Source organism: Gorilla gorilla, chromosome 4 (assembly GCF_029281585.2).
Source record: "Gorilla gorilla gorilla isolate KB3781 chromosome 4, NHGRI_mGorGor1-v2.1_pri, whole genome shotgun sequence".
Classification (NCBI taxonomy): domain Eukaryota; kingdom Metazoa; phylum Chordata; class Mammalia; order Primates; family Hominidae; genus Gorilla; species Gorilla gorilla.
The window spans coordinates 95,588,412-95,615,488 of record NC_073228.2 but is presented as its reverse complement, the minus strand read 5'-3'; the positions used below and the strand labels follow the sequence as shown (position 1 = coordinate 95,615,488).

The window sequence follows — 27,077 nt, the reverse complement described above, 5'->3', positions numbered from 1 at the left end:
CACTACTCAGGATTCCAGTTTTGAATGAAGTAGCAAAGAATAGCAAATAACTTTGATAACAAAATGAGTTGATTTATGATAATAAAATGAAACTGATAACTAAGTCATTTGCGATTGGTGCAAAAATACCTTTCCACCACATCCTAATTCCTAGAACCTATGTTAAATTACATAGCAAAAAGTTTGTTAATCAACTGACCTTAAAATAGGGAGATGAGTCTGGGTTATCCAGGTGAATCCAATGCAATTACAAGGGTCCTTACAAGTGGAAAAGGTACACAAAAGAAGAGGGTGGAGTGAGAAGGACTCAGCCCACTCTTGCAGGCTTTGAAGATAGGAGGAAGGAGGCCAGGGCATCCCCTAGCTGAAGATAGGACTCAGTATATCTTCCCTATCGTTTGAAAGGGGAGAAAGGCACACAGACATCCTCTAGAATCTGAAAAACAGAAAGTAAATGGATTATCCCATAAAATATTCTTCAGAAAATAATGCAGATTTACTAACATTTTTATTTTAGCCCAGATTTCTGACCTACAGAACTATAAAGTAATAATCTTGTACTGTTTTAAGCAACTAAGTTTGTGGTTATTTGTTACAGCAGCAATATAAAACTAACGCATTATTTTTAACAAGTCTGCACCACTAATATAATGCTAAATATAATTAAAATCACAAAAAAATGATAAATGATTTACTTAGGATCTTAGGAAGTGATACTGGAGGAATAATTTCAGGTATGGAGAAAGCCACAGAATACGAAATCCCTTTGAAATTCTCCGTGAATAGAGATTGACTATCCTACCTAAGGTGAGATGCCACCCCTGCTGAGACAGCTCACAAACACAAACTGGCTTGTTGAGTCTCTAAGACTAAGTAAATCTGTAATATCAAGACTGGCTAAAATCTCAGAAAGAGAGTCTCCTGTTTCCTGAAAATAAATCATAATGTTTAAGATTAGTGAAGCTGAAACTTTTTTTTAGCTGTGAAACCATTTTGTCAAGTGAATTGCTCCTCAGATGATTAGGCAAAAAAGCAGATTAAAGTACGCCAATGCTGATTGAGTGGTGTTGGAGTCAAGCTTCCCCTCATGGTCTCCCTGACTTCCATCCTCACCAGCGGTCCCATGAAAACTTCACTGTATATAAACTGTAGCTCAAAAAATCAAATACTGAATTCTAGTGATCATTATGTTGAAGTGCTTTCAGGTGAAGGGTACTGATTGGCATCTGCAAGTTATTTTGAAATATATAAAAAGATATAGGGTGGGATGATGGATGGATAGAAAGAATTGATATGTGATAACACATATATAACAAATTAGGCTTCAAAGCAATCTCAATTTCAAAAAGCAATAATTAATGGATATCAAGCATTCACAATTAAGTAGGCAATTGCAAGACCAGTTTTAGTTAAAATTTCAATATTCACCAATCTTATTTGTCCTTGCCCTGTAGTTTAATGGACCTGTAGCATATCTACAATGTTATCCCACACCTTGTGTGGATACCAACACCCACTCAAGGAGCTTTATTTATTTGTTTATTTATTTATTTTTGAAATAGGTCTTGATCTGTTGCCCAAGCTGGAGTACAGTGATGTGATCATAGCCTTGAACTCCTGGGCTCAAGCAATCATCCCACCTCAGCCTCTCAAGTAGCTAGGACTACAGGTGTGCACCACCATACCCTGCTAATTAAAAAAAAAAAAAAAAAAACTGTAGAGACAGGGTCTCACTATGCTACCCAGGCTGGTCTCGAAATCCTAACCTCAAGCTATCCTCCTACCTTGACCTTATAGGCATGAGCCACCGCACCATCAAGGAGCTTTATATAGCATTTTATTTGTTCTAAAGATTACCTTAGACTTCCTCTTCCAAGGTTCATGAGCAACCGTAGGTGAAACAGAGTGAAAACTTACTTAACTAATGCAGAATGAAAATCTATCAAGCTAGAAAGAACCATTTTTTAAATTTCAACTTCTATACAATTAAGATAGTCAAAGTCCCCCGAGTTCTTTAGAACTACTTTTAAAACAAAAGTGTGGCTCATAAACAATTATGAAGATGTTAAGATGATCTTATTTATCTTCTCAGCAGTGCGTAAACTTTCCTTACAAATGCTAGCAATCCTGAGCTGTTGGGAGTACAATTTTGAAAATCTCTTTAGCACAGAAATCTTGACAATTTGAAATGATTTTTTGCATTCAGCACATGATATAAAGTTTACCTGTTTATAAGGTTGACATCAAACCTTTATTAATTTTTCTTTCATTTCACATGAATAAGGACACCAAACTTTTCTGGACTGTCCCTTTTTTAAGACTTTTTTTCCCATAATTTATGGGAAAAAAAACTGTGTCATACAGAATGCAAACCACCCCATCTGACACAATGAGTAATTTTGTGAATGGTCAGAATTCACGTTGGCATGTGCCCCAACCTTAAATACTACTTCCACTTTTCCAAGGGAGAACAATAAGGAAGTTGCTAGCTTTTCTCTCTTTCCTAAGCCCTATCCCTTAGTAATGTCTAATAAATCATCACACTTCTCAGAAGACCTTTTTTAGGAAATTTATACTAGGAAACTTTCTTAGCAAAAGGAAGCCAGGCCTCCAATATAGTTCATAATTCAGAATTAGTCCAAACTAAAGATTTGTCTTTATACCTCCTAAGACAAAATCTAGGGGAAGATTAGAACTAGCATTCTGTATTTGCTGTGTACTATCTAGGAGAATTATTTATTCTGGCTTTGAAGGATTTATCTCAAGGGAAAATAAAGCTGAAAGTTAAAATAAAATTGAATGGCAGATGTGACTTTGATAGTTCTTACTGTTTGTTCTTTTGCAGAGGTGGCTAAAATTGAAGAAATATCCCTAAATTCAACTAATTGTTCTCTTCTACGAAACAGTCTGCTGAACAGCATATATTATTTCTCAGAGACTTCTTTTAAGTTTTGACTTATTCAAAAAAACTCTGTAGCCTTTGATATTCAAGGAAATGAGATTGATGCTGAAAGCTTCATGTAAATTATTAGAGGGTCAGAGAACTTAGCTCCATACTAACCTTCCCTACACTTGAATCAGAAAATGTTGCAGAACACAACACTCTTTTCATTTCTAATCCATGAATCTAGGTAAGTCTGGAGACCTAACTGTAACTTAGTTGGATATTGTCATTGCCCCACTGCCCATGCAATTTGTGAACCCTAAATGCCAGCCTTGTGCAATGAATTTTCCAAGACCAATTTTGATGGACATAAAACCTCTTTAATCAGTTTATATTCCTAAGAGATTAATAACTCCTTTATTTGAGTATGTATATGAGTATGTGTATGTATTATGTGCAGAAGAGGAAGTGTTAATAAAACAGACTGGGGTGGGGGGGATAAATAAGAGTCATTTCGGCCCGGTGTGGTGGTTGGCACCTGTAATACCAGCACTTTGGGAGGCTGAGGCAGGTGGATTGCTCAAGCCCAGGCGTTTGAGAACAGCCCTGGCAAACATAGTGAGACCTCATCTCTACAAATTAAAAAAAAAAAAAAACTTAGCTAGCCATGGTGGCACACACCTGTAGTCCCAGCTGTTCAGGAGGCTGAGGTGGGAAGATCACTTGAGCCTGAGAGGTCAAGGCTGTGGTCATGCCCCTGCACTCCAGCCTGAGCCACAGAGTGTGACCCAATCTCAAAAAAAAAAAAAAAAGTCACTTCATTTTTTACCGTATATCTGCTTTTAACTATTTAGAACTAACCAGACCTGCAAACAAATCTAAACTGTCTAATGCCATAAGATTTTACTATGACTCACTATTCAAAAAGCATTTATTGAGCTCCTACTTTATACTGGGGTAGAAGAAACAGATACTGAAAACATGTTTGTAACCTTAAGAAGTTTATGATCACAGTACACGCTTAGCTAGTAGAGCAAAGTAAGGGCTTGACTCCGTTGTTTTTCCTCCCTGGCACTGAAATTCCCCATAATAAAAATAAGTAGGAAATGTTTTGGCAAGATGTCGCTAAGCGCTCTTGTAGAGTTGAAATTCTGTGATCTTATGAATTCATTATATTTTCCTAGATGTGTTAGACTTCTTGAAGTTGGAGGAAGAGTAAGAAGCCCAGTTTAAAGTAGTTAAAGCTAGTTTGCAGTAAGGATACCCAGGGAATTGAGGAATAACAAAAAATAACCTCAACAGCTTTATGATTGCAATCTAGCCCACTTTTAGAGTGATGTTTCAGTTTTCTGATGGTTCAGCTACTTTCTATTTTAGTTTTTTTAATATCTACTTCTCCTGCTGTTTCTTAGTGACTCTGACTTTCTACCTGCAACTTTTGGCTTTTGTATTTGGTGGCTTTGGCAACGTTATGGAGTCCACTAATTGCTTTCTTTCTGTGATTCTCTGTGCTTTGGAGTTGCTATACCATTTATATGTCTCACATTTGAATGCCTTAATAAAAAGATGTAGCTAGCTCCAGTCTCCTGTCTCCTATATAAAAAACACTGCTATGTCCCAGGGTTCTCACGCCGTAACCTGCCACCCCAGGATTAGTGGCCAGCACATAGTTGCCTTTCTTTACCTCACAGGCTGATCCCTGGTCCAATTGGCTACGCTACCAAGCAAAGACTGCATGCACCCATGGATAAAGAACTATTCCAAAAGTTTCACACTTCAAGTCAGAAGTTACAAGCCGTCAAATTTTAAAACTCATATATTATCCTTTCAAATTATGAATTCAGTGTTATTAACACAATAAAAATACAGATTTTGTTTCTGATGAAAAATCTAAATGTAAAAAAAAAATTAGCCACAAAGATCCAAAACATTTATCAGAGGGGCTTATGTTTCTGATAAATATTTAAGTGTGTAAGGCAGAACCACCAAGAACAATAAATACTTTATAACTGGCACTTTGTCAAATCTATAAGTGGCTCTGCCTTAGAATTTTACATCATCACTGAATTTACAGTCATTTGATAAGTGGAACAGGACAAGAATTACTTCTTTCTAAATCTAAACCCGGTAATAAATCTAACATCAGGATTCTTCTTATTGTCTGTTATCATCTGATGACAATGCCTTTTACCTTCATTGTCTTGGCAGAAATATGATATGTAAAATTATAATGTCATATTACTCACAGTGATTTAACACTATCCAGCCCATACCATTTTAATCAATCAAAATTGTCGCTTTTTAGTGTAATGATTTTGTGGTGACTTCCCCGTGTTTAATATGATATATGGTCCTATCCACCGGTTGATTTACTATTCTCTTCCAAAGCCTAACAGCTCAGGAGGCTGTTCTTGCTTTTGGACATATTTGGAATTAGCAAACAAGAATAATTTGTGGTAATAAAAATGCTAATTTCTATGACAAAAATGAAAGCTGAGAAATATCTTAAGTGCTAGTAGCTGAAGCTAATTTAAGAAAAAATAAAAGATGATTTTGTGAATTAAAACCACAGAAGTCCTAGAGCTTTTCCCTCTGTGTCCACATATTCTTCAATGCTATCAAGAAAAATCAGGAACACACAAACTATTCTCCTTCATTAAATTCGGATACACATTGTAGAAATTTCTTCTTTAAGAAAGTAATTTGAAAGGCAATTTAAAGTGATTATCAAATATTTATAAATCTTTTCTACTAGAAAAAAGCTAGTAAAAATCAACCTCAGATCTCATTCCTGAACTATGTTATACATTTAGAATTGACTATGGTGCAATAACAACCAACCACCAAATCTCAATGGCCAATGCCATAATTTCTCACTTATACTATGTACCCCAAAGAGGTCCACAATCACTTAGGGATGCAGTGCCTGAGGGACCCATGCTACAGACTCCACATAGGCCACCAGGGAGTCACTTAGGGAACCCGGTTTGTGAAGACTCTGCTCTCCTATGTCTGCACATCTGGAATCTGCAGCCTCCTGAGACATCATAGAGAGCTGGGTAGTAATAATTTCCACATCACAGAAGGAGGAAAGAGGAGGCAGGGTCTCATGCTAGTGATTAAATGATGAAATTACACACCTGAGCACATGTCTCTTGTGCTCAGAGCCCATTGGCCAGAACTAGTTTTAAGGTTCCTCTCCAACTGGAAGTTGGGGAAGAAACATAATCCCCCCATTTGCCTGGAAGGAAAAAACAGGATCTGGATGAACGCTAAACATCTTAAACTTGCAGGTTTTCAAAGAAAAAAAAATGTACATGTTTATTCCAGGCAACTCTCTTTGTAGAATCTTGAAAACCATATATTAGCTCTGGAATCTGTCATCTTACACAGTGAGAGAGAAAATTACCTATATGACTCTAGATGAGATGACCAACTGATTCCATTATTTAAGTGACTGTGTATATTTAAGTGAGAAGAAGGCAAATATTCTGCCCATAGTTTAATAAAAGCACTGATCTTTAAAATTGAAACCTTTTACCAATTGGCAGAGTCATAAAAATAATTTAAAATAAAAATTGTTGTTTTGGCACAGTCATCCCAGTTCTGGCTTGTTGAAGCATAAAGACAGATTTTTCAGAACAAAAATATTAATAAGAAATTTAAGAATCTAATATTTCTTATCTAACCTTAACAGAATGGGTTGAGGTTCTTTCAAACTTATTAAAACCCACTGTTACTGGTGCCCCTGGCCCAAACCATTGAGAAGATGTCATTGTAGTTCCCAGAGTGCAGAATCAACTGCTCCTACCTTCAGCTGGTTTCCTAAGGCCCACCCTATGCTGGTGGCAAGAGGAATATGGGAGTCTGATCATTCATCTAATGAATATTTGCTGAATACCTACAATATGCCTAATAGTATGGCACTCTGCCATTCTTTTGAGAATGTGACAATAACTGAAATAAACAACAACAAAAGTTGTTGTTTTTTTTTTTTCTTGAACTTCACATACTAGTGAGAGGACAAACAAGAGTAAGGGGAGCCAGGGAGTAAACAACCACAAAATCCCAGTGGCCAAACACCAAAATTTCTCACTCATGCTATGTACCCCAAACAGGCCTATAGTCAACAACAACAAAAAAAAACATAATTACGTAGATCATTCCATGTAACTATGAATGTTATGAAAAAAATAAAGTCAAATAATAGGAGAGACAAGCATGGAATTTGGAGCTACTGTGGAGTAGATGGCCAGAAAAGGGCTTGAAGGATGTGACATTTCAGTTGAGAGCAGGAGGATATGAGAGAGCCTGGGCAAAGAATTTGGGGTTGAAGGAACCCAAAGGCAAAGGCTTAAAGCCAGAAATAATTTGGGCACCCTGGAAAAAACTACCAGGGCCACAGGGCTGAGGTATAATAGGCCAAGTCAAGGCAGCAACACGGAAAAATAAGAAAACAGGTCAATAGCAACTCAAGATAACTAAACAGCCCACAGACTTTCAAACCATTAATGTGTTATAGAACAGAAAGTTTCATGTGGTGATCAATAGTTCATGTTAAACAAGTTCAGTATGGTGGCTAGACCATCAAAGAGTGTAAAACTTATCCTTCAAGTCCAAGAAGCACTCTAGAAGAGGTTTAGTTGGTTAAAATTTTGAAGTGATGAGTATGAACTTGGAGCTGTGGTTGGGGGTGGAGGGAATATAAGAAATTTAATCTGTGTTAAAAATGTTACAACTATATGAAAAAAAGCAGAGCATATACCCTAGAGAATGAATCAAAAACTTTTGAAACACAGTGTCACTAAGTAAAAATTATCATGAGACAAATTAAATCCCACGTGTTGAGGGAAGAGTTGAAAACAAGGAAAGTTACTCAAGAGAGGGTGAATTCTATTTGGAATTTTGAAATAGAGGCCAGATGAAAGATTTGCTAGTGGAATGCTAGAAAAGTATCAAAGCAAGTTATTCCATGTGGAGAGAAAGAAGTGTGCAAAGTGGGAATAAATGGTTATTGTTTTGGTTATCTATGCATTACAAAACGTCGCAAATTCTAGTAGCTTAAAGCAATGTATAGTCTCTCATGGCTCTATGGATTGACTGGGCTCGCTGAGTAGCTCTTATTTGAAGTGTCTCATACAACGGAAGACAATGGCTGAGGCTTAACTGAGCCACTCATCCAAGATGGCAATTAATGCTGGCTCCTGGTGGGGAGCCCAGTTGCAGCATTCAACTGGAATACCTACAAGTGGCCTCTCTTTGTGGCTGGAGCTTCTCACAGCAACAGCAACTTTCTGAATGGAAATGTCTCGTAAGTAAGCATTGCAACAAACAAGACAGGATCTGTGTAGCTTCTTATCACCTATCCTCAGACATCCCATAACATAATTTTCACCACATTTTATTGGTCAAGAAAGTCACTGAGGTCAGCCCAGATTCAAGAAGAGGGAAATTAAAAATCCTCTTCTTGACATAAGTAGAAGCATGTCTATATAAAAAGGAACAGAATTCATAGGGACATTCTTTTACTATCAGTTTGCCTTTTGGCCACCAAAATTTGTGCCTGTACCACTCACTCTTTCAAGAGTCTCAATATTCTCATCCCACTATGGCATCAGGCTCAGGTTTGAGGTTCAAGATCTTGTTATTTAAACTGGGTCCAAGTGCAGATGTGCCATGTTTCTTCAGGTTCAAATCTTGCAAGTACAGTTTCTATAAATCTGAAGACTTGTTAACTTAAGAGACAAATTATCTGCCACATACACATATCACACAATAGTGAAAAGGCATAGGATGACTGAAATAGATTCTCTCTTTCACAAAGAGACAAAATGGTAGGTACATAGCAGGTCCACAGACGTTCTGAAATCTATTTGGGCATGTGTCACTGGTTCCCTAATTATGGCACAGTCCTATTTCCTGGGAGTGATTCTCTGTAGCTTTTGACTGCTCCTCCTGGGATCTTGATTCTGCCCTCTGAGTCATCCCTCTTTCTTCATGAGAATAGTCATCTTTGCAAATAAGCAGGGTTTTTTTTTTAACTTGTCTCCTGCGAGTTAGGAATACAAAGAATTTCCTTTTCATTTTGTATCATCTCATCCCTTTAAGTCAAACCTTGTGTAACTCCTTTAGAAGCTTTGTGGGCCTCCTGTGTGTCAAATTATAATCCACTCCACTCAACAAAATTCACACCCCAATTTCTTTCTAAAAATACTTGGCCCAAGCATCAAAGTCCATGGACTTTAGGGTACTTAGAAGCCTTTTTTCTAGTTTAAAATATCTAAGAGTCACACTCTTAAGATCTTTAGGGGACCTATTTTCTTTTTTTTTTTTGTTGTTGTTGTTGTTGTTGTTGTTGTTTTTTTTTTAATGATCGTTCTTGGGTGTTTCTCGCAGAGGGGGATTTGGCAGGGTCATAGGACAATAGTGGAGGGAAGGTCAGCAGATAAACAAGTGAACAAAGTTCTCTGGTTTTCCTAGGCAGAGGACCCTGCGGCCTTCCGCAGTGTTTGTGTCCCTGGGTACTTGAGATTAGGGAGTGGTGATGACTCTTAACAAGCATGCTGCCTTCAAGCATCTGTTTAACAAAGCACATCTTGCACTGCCCTTAATCCATTCAACCCTGAGTGGATACAGCACATGTTTCAGAGAGCACAGGGTTGGGGGTAAGGTCACAGATCAACAGGATCCCAAGGCAGAAGAATTTTTCTTAGTACAGAACACAATGAAAAGTCTCCCATGTCTACCTCTTTCTACACAGACACAGCAACCATCTGATTTCTCAATCTTTTCCCCACCTTTCCCCCCTTTCTATTCCACAAAACCGCCATTGTCTTCATGGCCCGTTCTCAATGAGCTGTTGGGTACACCTCCCAGATGGGGTGGTGGCCGGGCAGAGGGGCTCCTCACTTCCCAGTAGGGGCAGCCGGGCAGAGGCGCCCCTCGCCTCCCGGACAGGGCGGCCGGCCGGGCGGGGGGCTGATCCCCCCACCTCCCTCCCGGACAGGGCGGCTGGCCGGGCGGGGGGCTGACCCCCCCACCTCCCTCCCGGACGGGGCGGCTGGCCGGGCGGGGGGCTGACCCCCCCCACCTCCCTCCCGGACGGAGCGGTTGGCCGGGCAGAGGAGCTCCTCACTTCCCAGTAGGGGCGGCCGGGCAGAGGCGCCCCTCACCTCCCGGACGGGGCGGCTGGCCAGGCGGGGGGCTAACCCCCCCACCTCCCTCCCGGACGGGGCGGCTGGCCGGGCGGGGGGCTGACCCCCCCACCTCCCTCCCGGACGGAGCGGTTGGCCGGGCAGAGGAGCTCCTCACTTCCCAGTAGGGGCGGCTGGGCAGAGGCGCCCCTCACCTCCCGGACAGGGCGGCCGGCCGGGCAGGGGGCTGATCCCCCCACCTCCCTCCCAGACGGGGCGGCTGGCCGGGTGGGGGGCTGACCCCCCCACCTCCCTCCCGGACGGGGAGGCTGGCCGGGCGGGGGGCTGACCCCCCTACCTCCCTCCCGGACGAGGTGGCTGCCGGGAGGAGACGCTCCTCACTTCTCAGACGGGGCGGTTGCCAGGCAGAGGGTCTCCTCACTTCTCAGACGGGGCGGCCGGGCAGAGATGCTCCTCACATCCCGGACGGGGCGGCAGGGCAGAGGTGCTCCCCACATCTCAGACGATGGGCGGCCGGGCAGAGACGCTCCTCACTTTCCAGACTGGGCAGCCAGGCAGAGGGGCTCCTCACATCCCAGACGATGGGCGGCCAGGCGGAGACGCTCCTCACTTCCCAGATGGGGTGGCGGCCGGGCAGAGGCTGCAATCTCGGCACTTTGGAAGGCCAAGGCAGGCAGCTGGGAGGTGGTTGTAGCGAGCCCAGATCACGCCACTGCACTCCAGCCTGGGCGCCATTGAGCACTGAGTTAACGAGACTCCGTCTGCAATCCTGGCACCTCGGGAGGCCGAGGCTGGCAGATCACTCGCGGTTAGGAGCTGGAGACCAGCCCGGCCGACACAGCGAAACCCCGTCTCCACCAAAAAAATACGAAAACCAGTCAGGCGTGGCGGCGCGTGCCTGCAATCGCAGGCACTAGGCAGGCTGAGGCAGGAGAATCAGGCAGGGAGGTTGCAGTGAGCTGAGATGGCAGCAGTACCGTCCAGCTTCGGCTCGTCGGCATGTGGGGAGAGGGAGAGGGAGAGGGAGAGGGAGAGGGAGGGGGACCTATTTTCTATCAGAAAGGGCATGCATTAATATTTTTAGAAGCCCTAAGCACACCCTTAAACTTTTCTTAGGTCACAACAAACATCTTACAGGCAAACCTTTGAGGTTTTAATCTGAGACTATGCCTTATTGATACCATGCTGGATCTGCTTGATCATTGTTCATTGTTCTGGTGTCATCACTGATTTTGAAAATCTTTTGTTGGGAGAGGCTAAAGATGAGAAACATTTTTTTTAACACAGAAAGTCCCAGCTTCTTCATGTTTCCTCTAATTCTGCTTAATAACTATTCCTTAAATTTATCTAAAGTCTTTTTAAACACAGTTTTTAAATTTCATTCTGAAAGGTCAAAATGCAAACATTTTCATTTGGAAAATTCTATAATCAAGAACTAATGCTAATCTTTTGGAAGACAGTACAAACAAGTAGGAGAACAGTGTATGAATTTCACTGCCTATTCTTTCTGGTAATTGGTCTGTAGCTACAACAATTGTGTCCTAATTTCAAGACACACCAAGGACACTGGCTAATAAATACTTTTCTCAAAAAAAACATTAATCTATCTATGTCTTTATCTCTCTAGAAGAAACAACCCCATGACTTTCAGATCTGGCTGCACTGTCATGGTTGTAAAGCTTCTCCCACTGCTGGTTATTCTCCCCTCTCACAAGGCCACATCCCTCGCTGATGAAGACAATATGCCACATTTGCCCCTACCAATATGAAGTACAGCAGCACTCTCACCTCTCTGTGATGTATTTTTAAATCAGTTAAAAATTATACCAGCATTTTTTGCAGCTGCCTCATTACCTAATTTCTGTGAGGAAGGCTGCTCCGATTGTACTCTCCTAGTATGCCTCATCATGTTGACTTATTAGTTATCTTTCCTTAAACAATCTTTTAATATTACCTTATTACATTCAAAGTTTATGTCAAAATACTTAATTAGAAGAACAGACAGCTATTTGATGACTCTAAGAGGGAACCTGCCGAAGTCATTTTTCCTCAATCCCAAAATATATGAATCAGAACATCCTGATGTGTAACATATTTATTCTAACTGCTTAAATTAAAAGTTGCTCAAAAGAAGTGTTTTTATACTTACCAATTTAATTAACATTTACATGACTGTGAGAAGCATCTTTTATACCAACGTTTAATTCACACATCAGTAAGCACTAATGACAAGTGTATTACCATATCATCTTCTAGCAGTTAGGTATATCAGTGACATGCATCATAAAATTAAATAGTTAACTAATATTCAAAAGTGCTGCAATAAGAAATTATTGTTGTAATTACCAATGTTGAAAGTAAAGAATTTTAATCAAATCACTTTCTTGGGTTCCCATATTTTCAATTAAAAATTACTTTGAGAAATCACAGAGAAGCCTGCTGTTTTCAATGTCGAATGCTTGTCTAATTAATGTATTTTTACTAACATTAATAACTATTACACTCAGCACTTAAAAAATCAGTATAAATATATTATCTCTTGCTTTCTTACCTTCACCTCACTCTTTGCCAGCTATGTTTCTTACTGATGTTTGGCAACAGGGAAGAGTGTTTACTTTGCTTGGATAAAATAATTGTCATTCCTAGTGTCCAGGAAATAGCCTCATGACTAGACACAGTAGATATTTGAAGAGACTTCCAATTCCCTCTCCTTCTTATGTTTGTGGCTTTTAACCAATTCTGAAAGATGCCATCAGTTTTTTATGATGGTATCTCATAGTACAAGCTCATACAAATTCTGCTTTCTTTCAGTCCCTTATTTATTTGATAATATAAATTTCCTCTTGACCTCCTGTTGAAATTGGATTTTCAGAAGAAATTGTTTTCTTTCAATGGTACTTTATAATTTTCGGGCTGCATTTATATTCTCTGGTATTTGCTAAAGGTGATTATTCAATTACTACATGAATGTTAAATCAATATGCACTAAACTAACCAAGATGATAAAGAACGCTTACTCACTCAGTGTTACCTCAAAATAGTATAATGGTAAAATAGAAAGAGAAAAAATAGAAAGAGAACTGGACTAGAAATCAGAAGAACTGAGATGAATTCTGATGCTCCCACTTATTTTATTAGCTGCAGAATCTTGTACACATTACTTAAACTCTCAGCCTCAGCTTTTTTTTTTTTTTTTTTTTTTTGAGACGGAGTCTTGCTCTGTCACCCAGGCTGGAGTGCAATGGCGCCATCTTGGCTCACTGCAACTACTGCCTCCCAGCTCAAGCGATTCTCCTGCCTCAGCCTCCCGAGTAGCTAGGATTTTAGGCGCATGCCACTACACCCAGCTAATTTTTATATTTTTAGTAGAGATGGGGTTTCACTATGTTGGCCAGGATTGTCTTGAACTCCTGACCTCAGGTGATTCACCCGCCTTGGTCTCCCAAAGTGCTGGGATTACAGGCATGAGCCACTGCACCCAGTCCAGCCTCAGTTTCTTTATTTACAAAATGGTGGTGAGTATTTATAATAGAGTGATTTGAGGATTTGAAGAAATAATATATTTAAGTGAACCTTTAAAATAGCTCACTCTAAGATCTTAATAATGTTATCTTGATGGTAAATGGTATAATTACTATGAAATCAAAAAATAACACATAGAGAATTCCACAGTAAATACCTCTTTTAAAGTGTGCGATTAATTTTTTGCTTATATGCCTAAGTCTTTGCAAATATAATTGGTTTTTAAAAAGTCATATTATTTCTGAGGTTTTCTTTTATGAAAACTTATCTCCTTCTGATATATTTCAAACAAATGTATGCTATACTTACAAATTCTCTCATAATCTTTCTTACACAAATTTTTGGAATAAGGGAAAGAGTGGGAAGAGCTGAAGGCCCTAGTATTATAAGGAGAGAAAAATGGATCGTTACAAGCTCTTTGCTTTATGGTACAAGAAGCTTCCTGCATGCAGAGGCAAGGTCTGACCTATATACAGACAAAATTTTAGTGATGTTGAATTTTTGCAATGTTCTCTGGTGATTGCAAAAACTCATAGTATCTAGCCCGCCAAAAAAGTATGACTAGGGAAAGGATTTTACAATATAAGGAAGGTATCCAACCAGTAAGAGAGCTCAGGAAAAGCAACAGACTGTAGGAACTGATATACGCTCTATGACTTGTTACATCGGCCAAGTAAACTCCACAATATAGTATTAAATGGTGTGTTAATGGTGTGTTATTAGTTGGAACTTGCCATCAAAGTAGACCATAAGTAGCCCAGGACTATGGTATTTCAAGACCTCTTTTGTAAAGTGGAAATCCCATGAAAATCCTGGCCTGGAACTATCTGGTCAGCCTAGCACAAAGGACTCTTTCTCTGACTTGTTTCAAAATGGACATATAGAAGTCCTTCAGAAAAGTTCTCCAACTTTGGGCTGCAAAGTGAGGGTGAATGAAGCTGCCACAGTTACCTCTAAGATGTTAAGACAGACCATTAAATCATTTATACAACAAACATATACTATGTGTCTGGTGCATTCTAGATCCTATAGTTGAATCAATGAACATAACAAAACCTGTTACCTAATACAGTGGCAGTTCTACTAGAAAGGACAGGTAGTAAGCAAGTAAAAATATAAATGCAAATTGCATTATCAGGTAATGAGAAGTGCCATCACAAAAATTTAAGCAAGTGGGGTAAAGTAACAGTTTTGGAAAAGCAAGAGGGGTGACTCCCTTGAGGTAACATTTGCATAGCCAAGAAATGAAATGAAAAGATAAACAAAAATCTGGGGGAAAAGGGCTCAGGGCAAAAGGAATAAGCAGAGAAACTCTTAGGCCAAATAAGCTTGGCATGTTCTTGAACACAGCAAAGTCAGGGTATCTAAAGCAACATGAACAAAGGGTAAGGTTAGAGAAGACAAGCTCAATGAGAGACCTCATGGGCCACTGTGAGAGCTCTGGCTCTTACCATGAGTGAAGGAGGAACCATTGGGTTGTGTTGGGGTAGGAGTGGCATGGTTGACTCTGCCTGTCACTCAGGAAAGAGATAAAAGCAGCAGCTCAACTTTTTAATCTCACAGGCACTTTACACCTAAAACTTACTGAGGACTCCAAAGAGATTTTCTTTAACAGGGTTATATGTATAAATATTTACTGTATCTCAGTCTATTTAGTAAGAATGTTTTTAAATGTCTGTTAATTCATTTTAAAGTAATAATGACCCATTACAAAATAAGATAAATAACATATTTTTTAAATAAGCATATTTTCAAGCCAAAAAAATACTTGATAGAAGAGTAGCACTGCTTTACACCTTTGCAAATTTCATTAATATCTGGCCTCATAGAAGACAGTTGGAGTTTCAAATCTTCTGCATTAAATTTATGGCTATATGATGTTTTGGTTAAAGTATATTAAGAAAATCCAACCTTACACAACAATGTAATCGAAAAAGGAATGAGTGTTTCAATTAATTTTTCAGATAATTTTGTATATTCTTCTTTGATATTATACCAAAACTTAACAAGTACTAGTTTCTTAAAGGTTATTTTCAAACCATGTTAATAAACCTCGCCTACTCTGTTTCAGAAAGATCCATTGGTCTATTCTGTACTGTTTGTTTGTTTGTTTTGAGATGGGTTCTCGCTGTGTTGCCCAGGTTGGTCTCAAACTCCTGGGCTCAAGCCTCCCAAGTAGCTGGGACTATCCAGCTATTCTGCACTTTGAATGGATATTTTATCCATACATGATCTCTTAACATCATGCATTGGTCATTTGAAAAAATTCTTGATTCATTGAGTTATGCAGATTCTCCAAACTTGCAAACATTTCATTACATAATATCAAAAATCATATTCATTAATAGCACTTCTAATATCAATTAAAAAGTTCTTAGGTATTGAAAATTTCTCAAGCACATACAAGTTTTCCAAAATTTGAATTTTCACTTAAAAACTTTATCATCAGCAACAGATACTGTAAATTGCTTTCCATGAACTGTTAGGCTTATTTTATTTATTTTTAAGAAAATGTCTGCCAAATGTTCAAATCTGAATAACTATTGTTTTCTGTCAGTTTTTCATTCAAGTTAATAGATGTTTCATGAAAAAAAAGTAGATAGTTTAGTTTTTGTCTAAAGCAACTGCACAATGTGTTCCTTCCAGACAGGCACCATATGTCAGTATGCAACAGAAATGCTTTCTGCATACTTCCCACATCATCATATAGAATATTAAAAAGTTGTATTCTCAAGAGAGAGCAAATCTTAGTTTTTGCTACTTTATCAAGGACATCCTTAAGAGAAATTGCGTTTTTTTTGGTGGATTGTTAACGAAGTACAGTTTGACTGCTAGTAGACTTTGGTGCCACTGGCTCGATTTGTGATAATGCACTAGCAATTTACTCACCATTGCCTTTGCACCAACAACACAAATGTCAGTAAGAGTGAAAAATAGCAGTAGATCCTCATATAATTAAGAAATTAGATTTGACCTCATGTACCCCAAGAAAGGGTCTTGGGGACCCCCAGGGATCTATGGGACACATTATGAGGGCCTGAACTATAAGGAACTTAGGTGGACTGTAGAGAGATAGAGAGACAAGTTGGAAGTCCATTGCCATAATCCAGGCAAAGAATGTGGGTGGACACAGCCTGGGTGATAGCAGTGAAGTGAGTAAGAAGTGGTCAGGTTCTGGAACCAACAGGAATTTCAGCTACATTAGATATAGCCTGTGACAGAAAACAAGGGTCGAGAATGATTAAGAGATTTAAGGCCTAAGCAAATTAAAGCATGATTCTGCTATTTACTGAGATAAGGGAAATATTTAAAGAAAAAATTGAAGATTTGTTTTTCAGACATGTTAAATTTGAAACATCTATAATATATCCAAGCTGAGATTTTTAAAAATGGGCAGTTAGATATGCAAGTCTAGAGTTAAAAAAAAAAAGTCTGAACGAAGATAGGAAGATATTAGTTGCATAAGTTGACCACACAAAACATTCTAACCCAAAAATAACTACATAAACTGACCATAGAAAATCTTCTCTAGGCCTTTATGAAGATTGGTTCTGCAGCCTTAGTAGGCACTATAGTCATCAAACAGACTTCAAAAACTGTTATCCTGCCTGATGTGGCAAGGTAATCTATTGAGATGATTCATGCATTCTTGCTTTTTTATTTTATTTTATTTTATTTTTGAGACAGAGTCTCACTCTGTCACCCAGGCTAGAGTGCAGTGGCACGATCTCGGCTCACTGCAAGCTCCGCCTCCCAGGTTCACAGCATTCTCCTGCCTCAGCCTCCTGAGTAGCTGGGATTACAGGCGCCCGACACCACGACCGGCTAATTTTTTTGTATTTTTAGTAGAGATGGGGTTTCACCATGTTAGCCAGGATGGTCTCAATCTCCTGACCTCGTGATCCACCCGCCTTGGCCTCCCAAAGTGCTGGGATTACAGGTGTGAGCCACCACGCCCGGCATTTTGCTTCTTTAAAGACGCAAAAGAATGAACAATGTTGCCCTCTTCCTCCAACAAGAGAGCAAACTAACCTGAAAATCTTGGAGGCCTGAAGGCTGTCTTGCCAAAGTTAACAGGCCTTGATTTGGAAAAGCCTCTGCTTACAAAAGCAATAAAGTCTGGAGAGAGGTGTGGAGTTGATGGATGGGAAGTGGCCCTAACTGGGAGAAAGAGGATGGCTTCCCTGAGACTAAATGAAAGAGATGGTTTTGGAGTGAGCTTTGGGAGATGAGCTGGCAGGCTCTTCACTCGCCAGAATGCTCTTTTCCCAAATATTTACATGGCTGGCTCCACTCTTCATCTAATCCTCTGTTCATGCTCCTGGAGGCTTTTCCTGATCTCTGTCTAAAATGGCCACCTTTAACACCCCATCATCACCTTATATTCCCTGTGGTTTTTATTATTTTTTGTTTTTGTTTTTGTTTTTTTTTTTTGGTTTTTTGTTTGTTTGTTTGAGACAGAGTCTTGCTCTGTCACCAGGCTGGAGTTGCAGTGGTATGATCACAGGTCACTGCAACTTCCACCTCGCAGGTTCAAGTGATTCTCCTACCTTAGCCTCCCGAGTAGCTGGGACTACAGGTGTGTGCCACCACGCCCAGCTAATTTTTGTATTTTTGGTAGAGATGGGATTTTGCCATGTTGGCCAGGCTAGTCTCAAACTCCTGACCTCAAGTTATCTGCCCACTTCAGTCTCCCAAAGTGCTGTGATTACAGGCATAAGCCACAGTGCCAGGGCTGGTTTTTATTATTTTCTAATGATAATCTCAAACTGAATTTTACCACAGATATATTGTACCCATTTACTTACATATTTATTTATATAGAGACTTATTGTTATTCTCCCTCACTAGAATTTATGCCTTTCAAGGGAGGAATTTTGTTTTTCATTTCTTTTTCAATCTTTCTGTACCTCATGCACAGTAATGAATCAATAAATATTCGTTAAATGGTTCGTTTTCCATTTCCTTTTGAAGGATATGAAAGATACAAACATTGACAGTGTCCCCCAAAAATTTAACTTTTGAGATTTAAAATTTTTTATTAAATATTGCAAACATATTAAACAATTTATAAAGCATGCATTAGGTGAAAAGAATAAAAAGAACAACCACATATCACTAGTTAGCTTAAAAATGGAACATTGCAAGAACTTAGAAGGCTTTTGTGAGCCCCTTCCTTTATCCCACAGGGAATCACCACCACAAATTTTTGTATTTATTATCTACTTGCTATTCTTCATAATTTTATATGTTTGTATCTCCTTAAAATATTACTTACTTTTGCCTGATTCTAACTTTACCCTCTGTATTTTTCAACTTGTTTATTTGGCTCAATATCATTTGTGAGATGAGTTCATGCTGGTCCCTTCAATGCTACTGCTTCATAGTATTCCATTGTATGAAAAGCACAGTACAGTCATCTAATGTCTTGTTGCAGGACAAGTTTCCAACTTTTCCAACTTTTTTTGTTATTACGTACAATGCCGCCATGACATTCTTGTACACATTTCCTAACACACATGCTCAAGAGTTGTTCTAATCTATATGCCACTGAGAGGAACTTGAGAGTCACAGAGCATATGTATATTGAAGTTCACAGAACACCAAATGCCAAAATGTCTTCCAAAGGGCATGTATCCAGCTGCTACGCACCAGCATGACTTGACCTGTTTGTAAAATATTGAAATAGTTCCACACTTGATAAACAGCTGCTGCCCTAAGTCCCTGGAGGATCCCCTTGCAACTGCTATGTCCAAGGGTAACCTAAACTATCCCAGGTTTCCTGGGACTGAGAGGGTTTCTAGGACAGGACATTTCAGTTTTAAGCCAGACAAGTTAAAACAGGACAAGTTTGTCATTGTACCTAGCCAGCCTCTTAGCCAACAGAGACTTTCCCACAATTCAGTAACTAAAGCATTAATGCCTGACACCGTGGTTAAGTGTTGTGAGCATTGCCTGTGGTTGCACCTGCTTATATTCCCACTGACAGCTTATGTGTTTCATTACTCCCTTTCTTTATCATCACTTGTTATAGTGCTAATTTTTATTTTTTGCTATGTAGTGAGTATAAACTATTATCTCATTATCATATTAATTTTTTTATCTGACTATACTGAAATTTTTGAATAGTCTGGAATCACTTTCCTTACCTGGTCATATCACCCCCTTTTGAGTATGGCAAAGAACTTTCATGAAGCCACATGAGTAGCCAATTATCCTATGAAAATATGATCAACCACATTTTGACTATATTGACGATACTGATTGGTTACATTTTGAAGAAAACATACAATACAAAATACAAGAAAAAGTTGGTTCTGTCTCCTCCCACTATCCCCTTTACCCAGCCACCCCCAAATACTCATGATGATTTGGTCAGAACTGGGCTCAGAGCAAGAGGTCAGGGTGACCGAGGGTGGAGGGGTTGTAGGCTACGGGTTTGTGGTTGTCACAATAATGCTGTGATAATGCTGTGGTTTCCCAGAGGGGAGTAGGGAGCAGGGAGAGGGCTGCAGCCTGATGACAGCCAGATGAAGAAAGAGCTGCCTCTTCCTTCCCTAGCCCCAAGGCCTGCCCTACCGCCCAAACCCAAGACCACTTCAAACAAGGTAAAAATATGGATGCTCTTGCTGGGTCCGCTATTCCACAAGAGGGAAAGAAGGTAGCTGCTTGGACCCCACTGTCCCCATATACAAGGTTCAGGAGACAGGAGCACGTGGCTACTACCAGCAAAAGAAAAGTGGGAAAGCAGTAGGAAGAGGAGGAAGTGGGAAGAGCGGAAGATCATATATATTTAAAAAGTGACTTAAGACTTAAAATCCAATTAGTGTTTGTACAGAAATGTACAGGTGAAATAACTCACTATGGCCTATGACCAAAATTATATGGAGAAATCACGGTGGACTCCTACTCCTACCCCCCTACCCAAGAGGTGGCCCGAGTCGTTAAGTACGATTGGTTAGAGTGGATTCCAGGTCATTAAGGTGGAAGACGTGGGGGCAGTGGGCAGGCAAGGGGGGCTCCATTGCTGCAACACTGGTTGGGGCTGGCCGGGTGGTTCTCCTGGAGGTCCACAGCTTGGTTTCTGTCTGGAGCACCAGCTGCATTCTGGGGCTTGCTCTTGGGAAGTTTCTCAGCTATTGCCATGAAAATTTCATTCACATTCATTGCACCCTTTGCTGATGTCTCCATGAACAGCCAACTGTCGTCGTCTGCATAGGCTTGTGCTTCCTGGAATTCCAGGGGTCTCTTGCTGGCCAGGTCTGCCTTGTTACTCATGAGCGCAAGGACCATGTTGGGGCTGGCCTGCTTGGTAGCTCCTTCACTCAGTCCCTGGCTCCGGCAAATGTATCTGTATTGGTGATGTCATAGACCATGATGGCAGCCTGGGCCCCCCCAAGAGTACATGGGGGCCAGGCTGTGATACCACTGCTGTCCAACCGTGTCCCAGATCTCAAACCTAACTGTTGTGTTGTCCAAGCAGACATTCTGTGTGAGGAAGGCTGCTCCGAGTGTGCTCTCCTAGTACGCATGAAATTGTCCCTTCACAAGGCAGAGGACAGGTTAGATTTGCCCACTGCAGACCCAGCAGAACACGCTTAAACAGACAGATCTTATTGAGTCATGCTGTGCCTCCCCAACTCGCCACTACCCATCCAGCTGCAGTGGTCCAGAGAGGTGGGAGCAGGGACCAGTGCTGTGCGAAGAGGCATTTAGTGGGGAGGGGGACCTCCAAGGTGGCTCCAGGGCAGTGGCTTTACTTGGGGCCAGGGCTTGGACCAGCTCTGCTTCTCTCCCCAAAGGCAGTGTCCCCGACTTCAGCCTCCTATCATGTTAATTTTCATTTTTATGATGTGGCTGATCATATTTTCATAGAATAATTGGCTCCTCAGGTGGCTTCATGAAAATTCTTCATCACACCCTAGAAGAGGTGATATGACCAGGTAGGGAAAGTGATTCCAGGCTATTCAAAAATTTAATTTCCTAGAAGCCTTTAAGCTTTGGCAAAGTTTCCTATCCTGTCCTAGCTTGGCTTGGAGTTAAGTGGAGCACCTAAAATTGGACCATCAAAACTTAAAACCATGAGCATCTATCACAATGCAAAAAAAAGTAAACTGAGGTCCAAAAGTCCTTCCTTGCCTTTTTCCTAGTGTGTAGGCCACATAAGCTTCCTGTATCATACCAAAAAAGAGGGGAGCAACAAACCAATTACAGCCACTACTGAATATCTAGCCAAACTAAGTTGGATAATGAATATATCAATTTTATTCGATTTAGAAATATAACAGTATGCTACCCTTGCACCTTCACATAGTGAGCCATATTTATATTCCCTACACTAGACTCATCTGACCACCAAACCAAACATGGTATAATCTGCTCTAAATATGTAATCCATGCAAATCGTCATATTATCCAAAACCTGGATGCTAGTACAGACTTGAGAGGTAAAGCAAATCCAGAGGCAGTTAGAGACTGAAAAATGAAGTGCCATAGCTGGCCGTCTCCTCTTGTGAAGTTGTTTTAATGACATCTTGGAAAAAGGGTTGGGCTCAGTGAAGGTAACTGAGAAAGGCTCCATGAAATTGCCTCATCAGAAAACAAAGCTTTTACCTAATTTCTGTGGCTGACAAGAATAAGGCATAATTTTAACCTTGATTAACATTTCTTTGGCTTTTACATTCTATAAAATTGTTCATTCATGATCTTTCTATGGTGCTTTGTTTATAAGAAGAAGAATTTCTGTAGAAATGTTTACAGTGCATTATTCATAAATATTTTGGTCAATAAGTAGTGATGGTGGAGGCAGTAGAGGGGATGGAGAATAAGAGGAACTTGGCAATTAGATTTGTTATTTTTTAATCATAGAATCTCTCCATTCAATATTATTTAGAAAATGTGAATAATGATATTTAAGCTATTGGCAGAAACATAAAAACAGTTTTGTAGCTATCTTTTTTTAGATTTGTTGAGCAACTAAATATAATAACTATAAATATGTTAAATATGCTGGGTCTAAATAGCTTCGTAACTAAGAGCACAGTAGCTAAGAGCAGTTCCTGAAACTAGAAACTTTGAAATGCAAGCCTGTCACAAGCTTATGTTTTACATGAACCTTTACAGTCGGAGGTTCTGGAGACATTTATGTCAAGATTTTCCAAGAGGCTCTCAGCATTGACTACCATAACTAGGCTTCCGCAACACCACTCAGAAATAGCTTCCTCTTGGGTAATATAATTTAAGAGATTTGGGGAAGAACCGTCCAATTCCAAAATATCTTCTCACTCATTGTTACATTGTGGAGAATTCTATCATTACACCCTACATAGAACTTGAAAGTATTTGACAAGAGGACCCTACATATTTATTTTTCAAAAGCAACTATTTTCAGAATACATGACTCAAAAATAATGTAACAGATGAGAAGGGAGTATGGGGTGAAAGCTGCATCATCTAACATAGGAGTAAGTTCTTTTAAGTGTTCCTTTATACCCCTATGAAATTGACTGAAGAATTATTAATGAATCAAAAGTAAAACTTACCTTCTTAGTAGCACATTCTGCTTATTCCTACTAATGAATCACTACTCCACCAGCCCTTCTTCCACTTGCCATAGCCAAGTGATTTCCTCCCTTTACTGCTGCATCTTAAGACTCCCAGTGGAGCCCAGCCAACATCTGACCATTCGTTCCCCAGACCACAGAGATGGACTATTCGGCCTGTGTGTTCTGTGCAGGAAATCTTAGGCTGCTTCATTTACTAAAGGCAACAAAATTTTTTTGCCCAGTATTATTGCTGTTTTTAAAATGTAGATAATATATCAACAGTAAATGAAATCTGAACAACTAATTAAGAATTAGAAAACCACTTTTGTGATTAAAACCTGAATTACTATTAATGCTGAAAATCTTGGGAATTTTCATGAATAATGTGTAGATCATGTATTATTTTGTCATTTTTTATATAGCAGGAAACTTTTAATTTGAAGGCCAAATCCAAAGTCACATTGAGTGGCAGGAGAAAATCAGGAAAGCAGCAAATCTCTGTGAATATAGAATCATAAAAACCTAGGCTTGGCAAGGAAACTCCTTTTCTCTTTAGATGTGCTTTATACAAATCAGTTCTCAATAATATTGTGGGGAAGAAATATTTGTGCTATACAAGGCAGGAGGATTGTGAAGCTATTGTTATCTGTGGTTATACACACAGAGAGATGTGTACACACAGACACATAGAAAAATAAATGTCCCCCTATGAAGGGAAGAAATAAATCACAAAATTCGTATTTTAAAAAACGGAACGAATCAACAAAATAACATACATAGAATGAACACTGAGGAAAATAAAATATTTGGCAAGAATCTAATTAGCCATATCAACCGAAAGAGGTTTGGGTTAGTTTTAGTAAACACAGAGTGGTTTCTGAGTAGAAAGTAAATAACTGCACAGAGGTACTGTTCTAATCACATGTGTTCTAACATTGACCTTATAATAATTAAAAATTGATGCTTGCAACATAATACAGCTGTGCAATCATATTTAAACCTAATCATTTCATAGACAGAGGAAAGTTGTACAAAAAGGTCAAAAACACTTTAATTTCATGACAGTAAATTTACTCTTTATTCCCAAAGTGAAAATGTCTAATTTCTAAAAGAGCAAACCAATAATTACTTATTATAAAGCTATTTTAGTCAATACTTAATTTTGCTATATTGATTAGTGTTTAGACATTTAAAATGTACCCTACAGCAAGAATATGTGTTTACAATATGATTCTCTCTACTGATGTTTGTAAGTATTACAGATATTGATTTAAGACATGTCTCAAAAATGCCAAACTTAATAGTAATCATATAAAAAACTGACACTTAAAATTGGAATTTAACTTTAAAAATTTGAATACCAGTGTCCTTAAAGATCTCTTTGTATCATGATCACCAATTCTGCCATTAAATACTTTAACCTTGAGTGCTCAATTAAACTACATTATAAACTCTACCTCATCCCCAAAGTAACAGAGAGAAAAAAATAAATGATCAATTTTACCATTCGCAACTGGAACAAAATGTTTTCTCTCTATTTTATGTACTTCTGATTGTAAAATAAAGACTGGGATATTATTTCCCCCTTAACTTGTATTCTGTGTAACTTAGAGCTCCTTGCAATAAAACAAAATGATGCTTCATCAGGATGTTACTGGGAGTACCAAGGCAATTTACAAACATTAAGTCTGAGAACATCACTGTGAGGCAGGTATTAATATAACACTTCTCTCTTGAGGAGTTCAATGCACTTTACATAACGTAATTTTATTAACTCTTCCTTGAGCTGGGCAAAAAGACTAAGAATATGTCTAACCACTTACCTCACTCACATGCATGTATAAAAAGAATAAAAGAGATGGTTCTACACAACCACATCTTTTAAATTCGCTTTCACTTCCAATCTGAAATTATGACTAAAGATAAGGCCAACTAAGTCACTCAATATATTTGGCTTCTACTAATATTGATTTTGAACAGGTATCAATTTTATAAATATGAATTCAGAATTAAACATTTAAAAGATAATTAATCCCAGTAATTCTTAAGCAATAATTGTTTTTGAAGGTGGAAAAAATTGACAGTAATAACTTTTCCCTCTATTATAATATACTAAAGACTCCAAAACCACATTATAATTCTGTGGACAAGCTTCACAACATCCTTAAGTAAATCCATGCATTTCTTAGCAAGAGTACAACTATGGACACATGAAGACAGCCAGAAGAGATATATAAAGTGAAAGATATAGAAATGCTAATGATATCTAATGACACTTACCAAGTGTCAGCCACTATTCTAAGGAATCTACATGTATTCACTCATTTAATCCTCATAACTCTATGAGATGGGCAGCATTTTCATCATTTTATAGACAAGAAAATTGAGACTCAGGAAGTTGAGTTAGTCCTAGGTCACAGAGCTACAAAGTGGCAGAGCTGAGATGCAAACACAGAAAATATGAGTCCAGAGTCCATGTTCCCAACCCATGTTCTAGAAAAGAAGTTGTCCCCAGCCATCCCTGATCATGGAATTCTGAATCCATAATTATAATCTTTTCCACTCCAAATGTAACATTTCCCAACTCACAGTCTACCTCACAGTAATCACAGAACAACTGCTCAATTTTATGTATCTTACTTTCAAAATATGATACTTGTATTTAGAAAATGGTCACAGGAAGGCAGTATAATATAGTTTGGAGTACACACCTCAGGATCAGACAGACCTAACAGGCTATCCCTAAGCAAGTTATTTCTATCCAAGCTAAACAATATAGACGGTGGAACCTACCTCCTGATGCTGTAGTGAGAATTAAATAAGTTAATACAACACATTTAACATACGCCTTACTATGCCTTCTACATAGTAAGCATTCAACAATTGTTGCTACTGTAAGTTAGTATAAACTTATTCAAGCCATTCTCAGAACTCTGAAACTCAGAATTACCATTGAATTTAGCATATCTCAATGCTGGTGTCAATAGAACTGAACTGATTTTTTCATCAAATATATGTTCTAGACACTGGCCATGATCTCATTTAATCCTCAGAACAAACCTATAATTTGTGTTTTTATGCCCACTTGCAGGAAAATAAGCCTTGAGATTGTAAGTAACATCCATAACCATGCCAGTAATAATTAGATGATTAATCAATTAACTGCATGGATCCCACAAAGCAGGTTAAAAAGTAACCAATAAGCAAGGAAATTATTTGAAAAAGTCTTCTCTCTCATAAAATTATAGAACTAAAAATTCCTAGACTGAAGTTCACCTTGTTTAGCCTTTGCTATAATTAGAGCAAAGCTGTGCCCAGAGAAAACAGTTAGAATAGAGATGATAAAAAGGAAAAATACTCCCCGAAAATATACACGCCACCCCCCTCCCCACCCACCCTATTTCCAGTATACACCAGGCACTTCTGATTCTTCCATCATCAGAACCACTGAAGAAAATAGCAAGGGCCAAGGTCAGGGTAGGAGCCTTCAGAGTTGGACAGTGTTACACGGGAAACAGGCAAGAAGTCTGCACTTGGGGACTGGTGCTTCAGCCAGAGTGAGGTACAAGATTGTAGATCTGTAAAGCACATTTGCCTCAAATCAGCCTCACCTGCACCCAAACACACTGTAAAGGTCGGCTTCTGGTCTATTCACAGAAATCTGCAGAAAAAGAGAAAATGCATTACATTAGTCTTTTGCTGACCTCTTCCTTGACCCTTGACCTACCAGCATTCCCTAAATTGGAAATGTCTTAGTTACGCAGAACAAAAATAGTTCCGCCTGAATTAGGACATTATTTCCTCATTCCCTCTATTTAATGTAAAAGAAATATTTTTGTCATTTGCATAATGACCTGCTGCATATACAAAGACAATTATTTATGATTTTCACTTTAAAAACATGATTCTGAATTGATTATGATACATAATAATCATGTGAAAACATGATTGCAAATAAGATTTAAGTGAAAG

At 39.1% G+C, this 27,077-nt stretch overlaps 1 protein-coding gene and 1 long non-coding RNA gene across 2 annotated transcripts in view; both read right to left on the bottom strand.

The window, feature by feature from the left end:
• LOC134758567 (uncharacterized) overlaps positions 1-26,767 on the bottom strand; it is a 59,166-nt gene extending 32,399 nt beyond the window's left edge. Inside the window, exons 1-2 of the long non-coding RNA XR_010133907.1 lie at positions 26,717-26,767; positions 200-436 (exon numbers count right to left, since the gene is read on the bottom strand). This is a non-coding gene — a long non-coding RNA (uncharacterized lncRNA). The remainder of the gene's footprint in view (positions 1-199; positions 437-26,716) is intronic.
• Positions 20,172-22,255, bottom strand: LOC129533550 (ras-related protein Rab-5C-like). The gene has a single exon (XM_063706666.1). It carries the CDS (start codon positions 20,851-20,853, stop codon positions 20,539-20,541), a length of 315 nt encoding a protein of 104 aa, XP_063562736.1. The 5' UTR covers positions 20,854-22,255; the 3' UTR covers positions 20,172-20,538.
• Positions 26,768-27,077: the final 310 nt, after the last annotated feature.

Excerpts from the sequence above, each read along its gene's own strand:
- LOC129533550 (XM_063706666.1), bottom strand. The coding sequence starts at position 20,853 with ATGGTCCTTGCGCTCATGAGTAACAAGGCAGACCTGGCCAGCAAGAGA.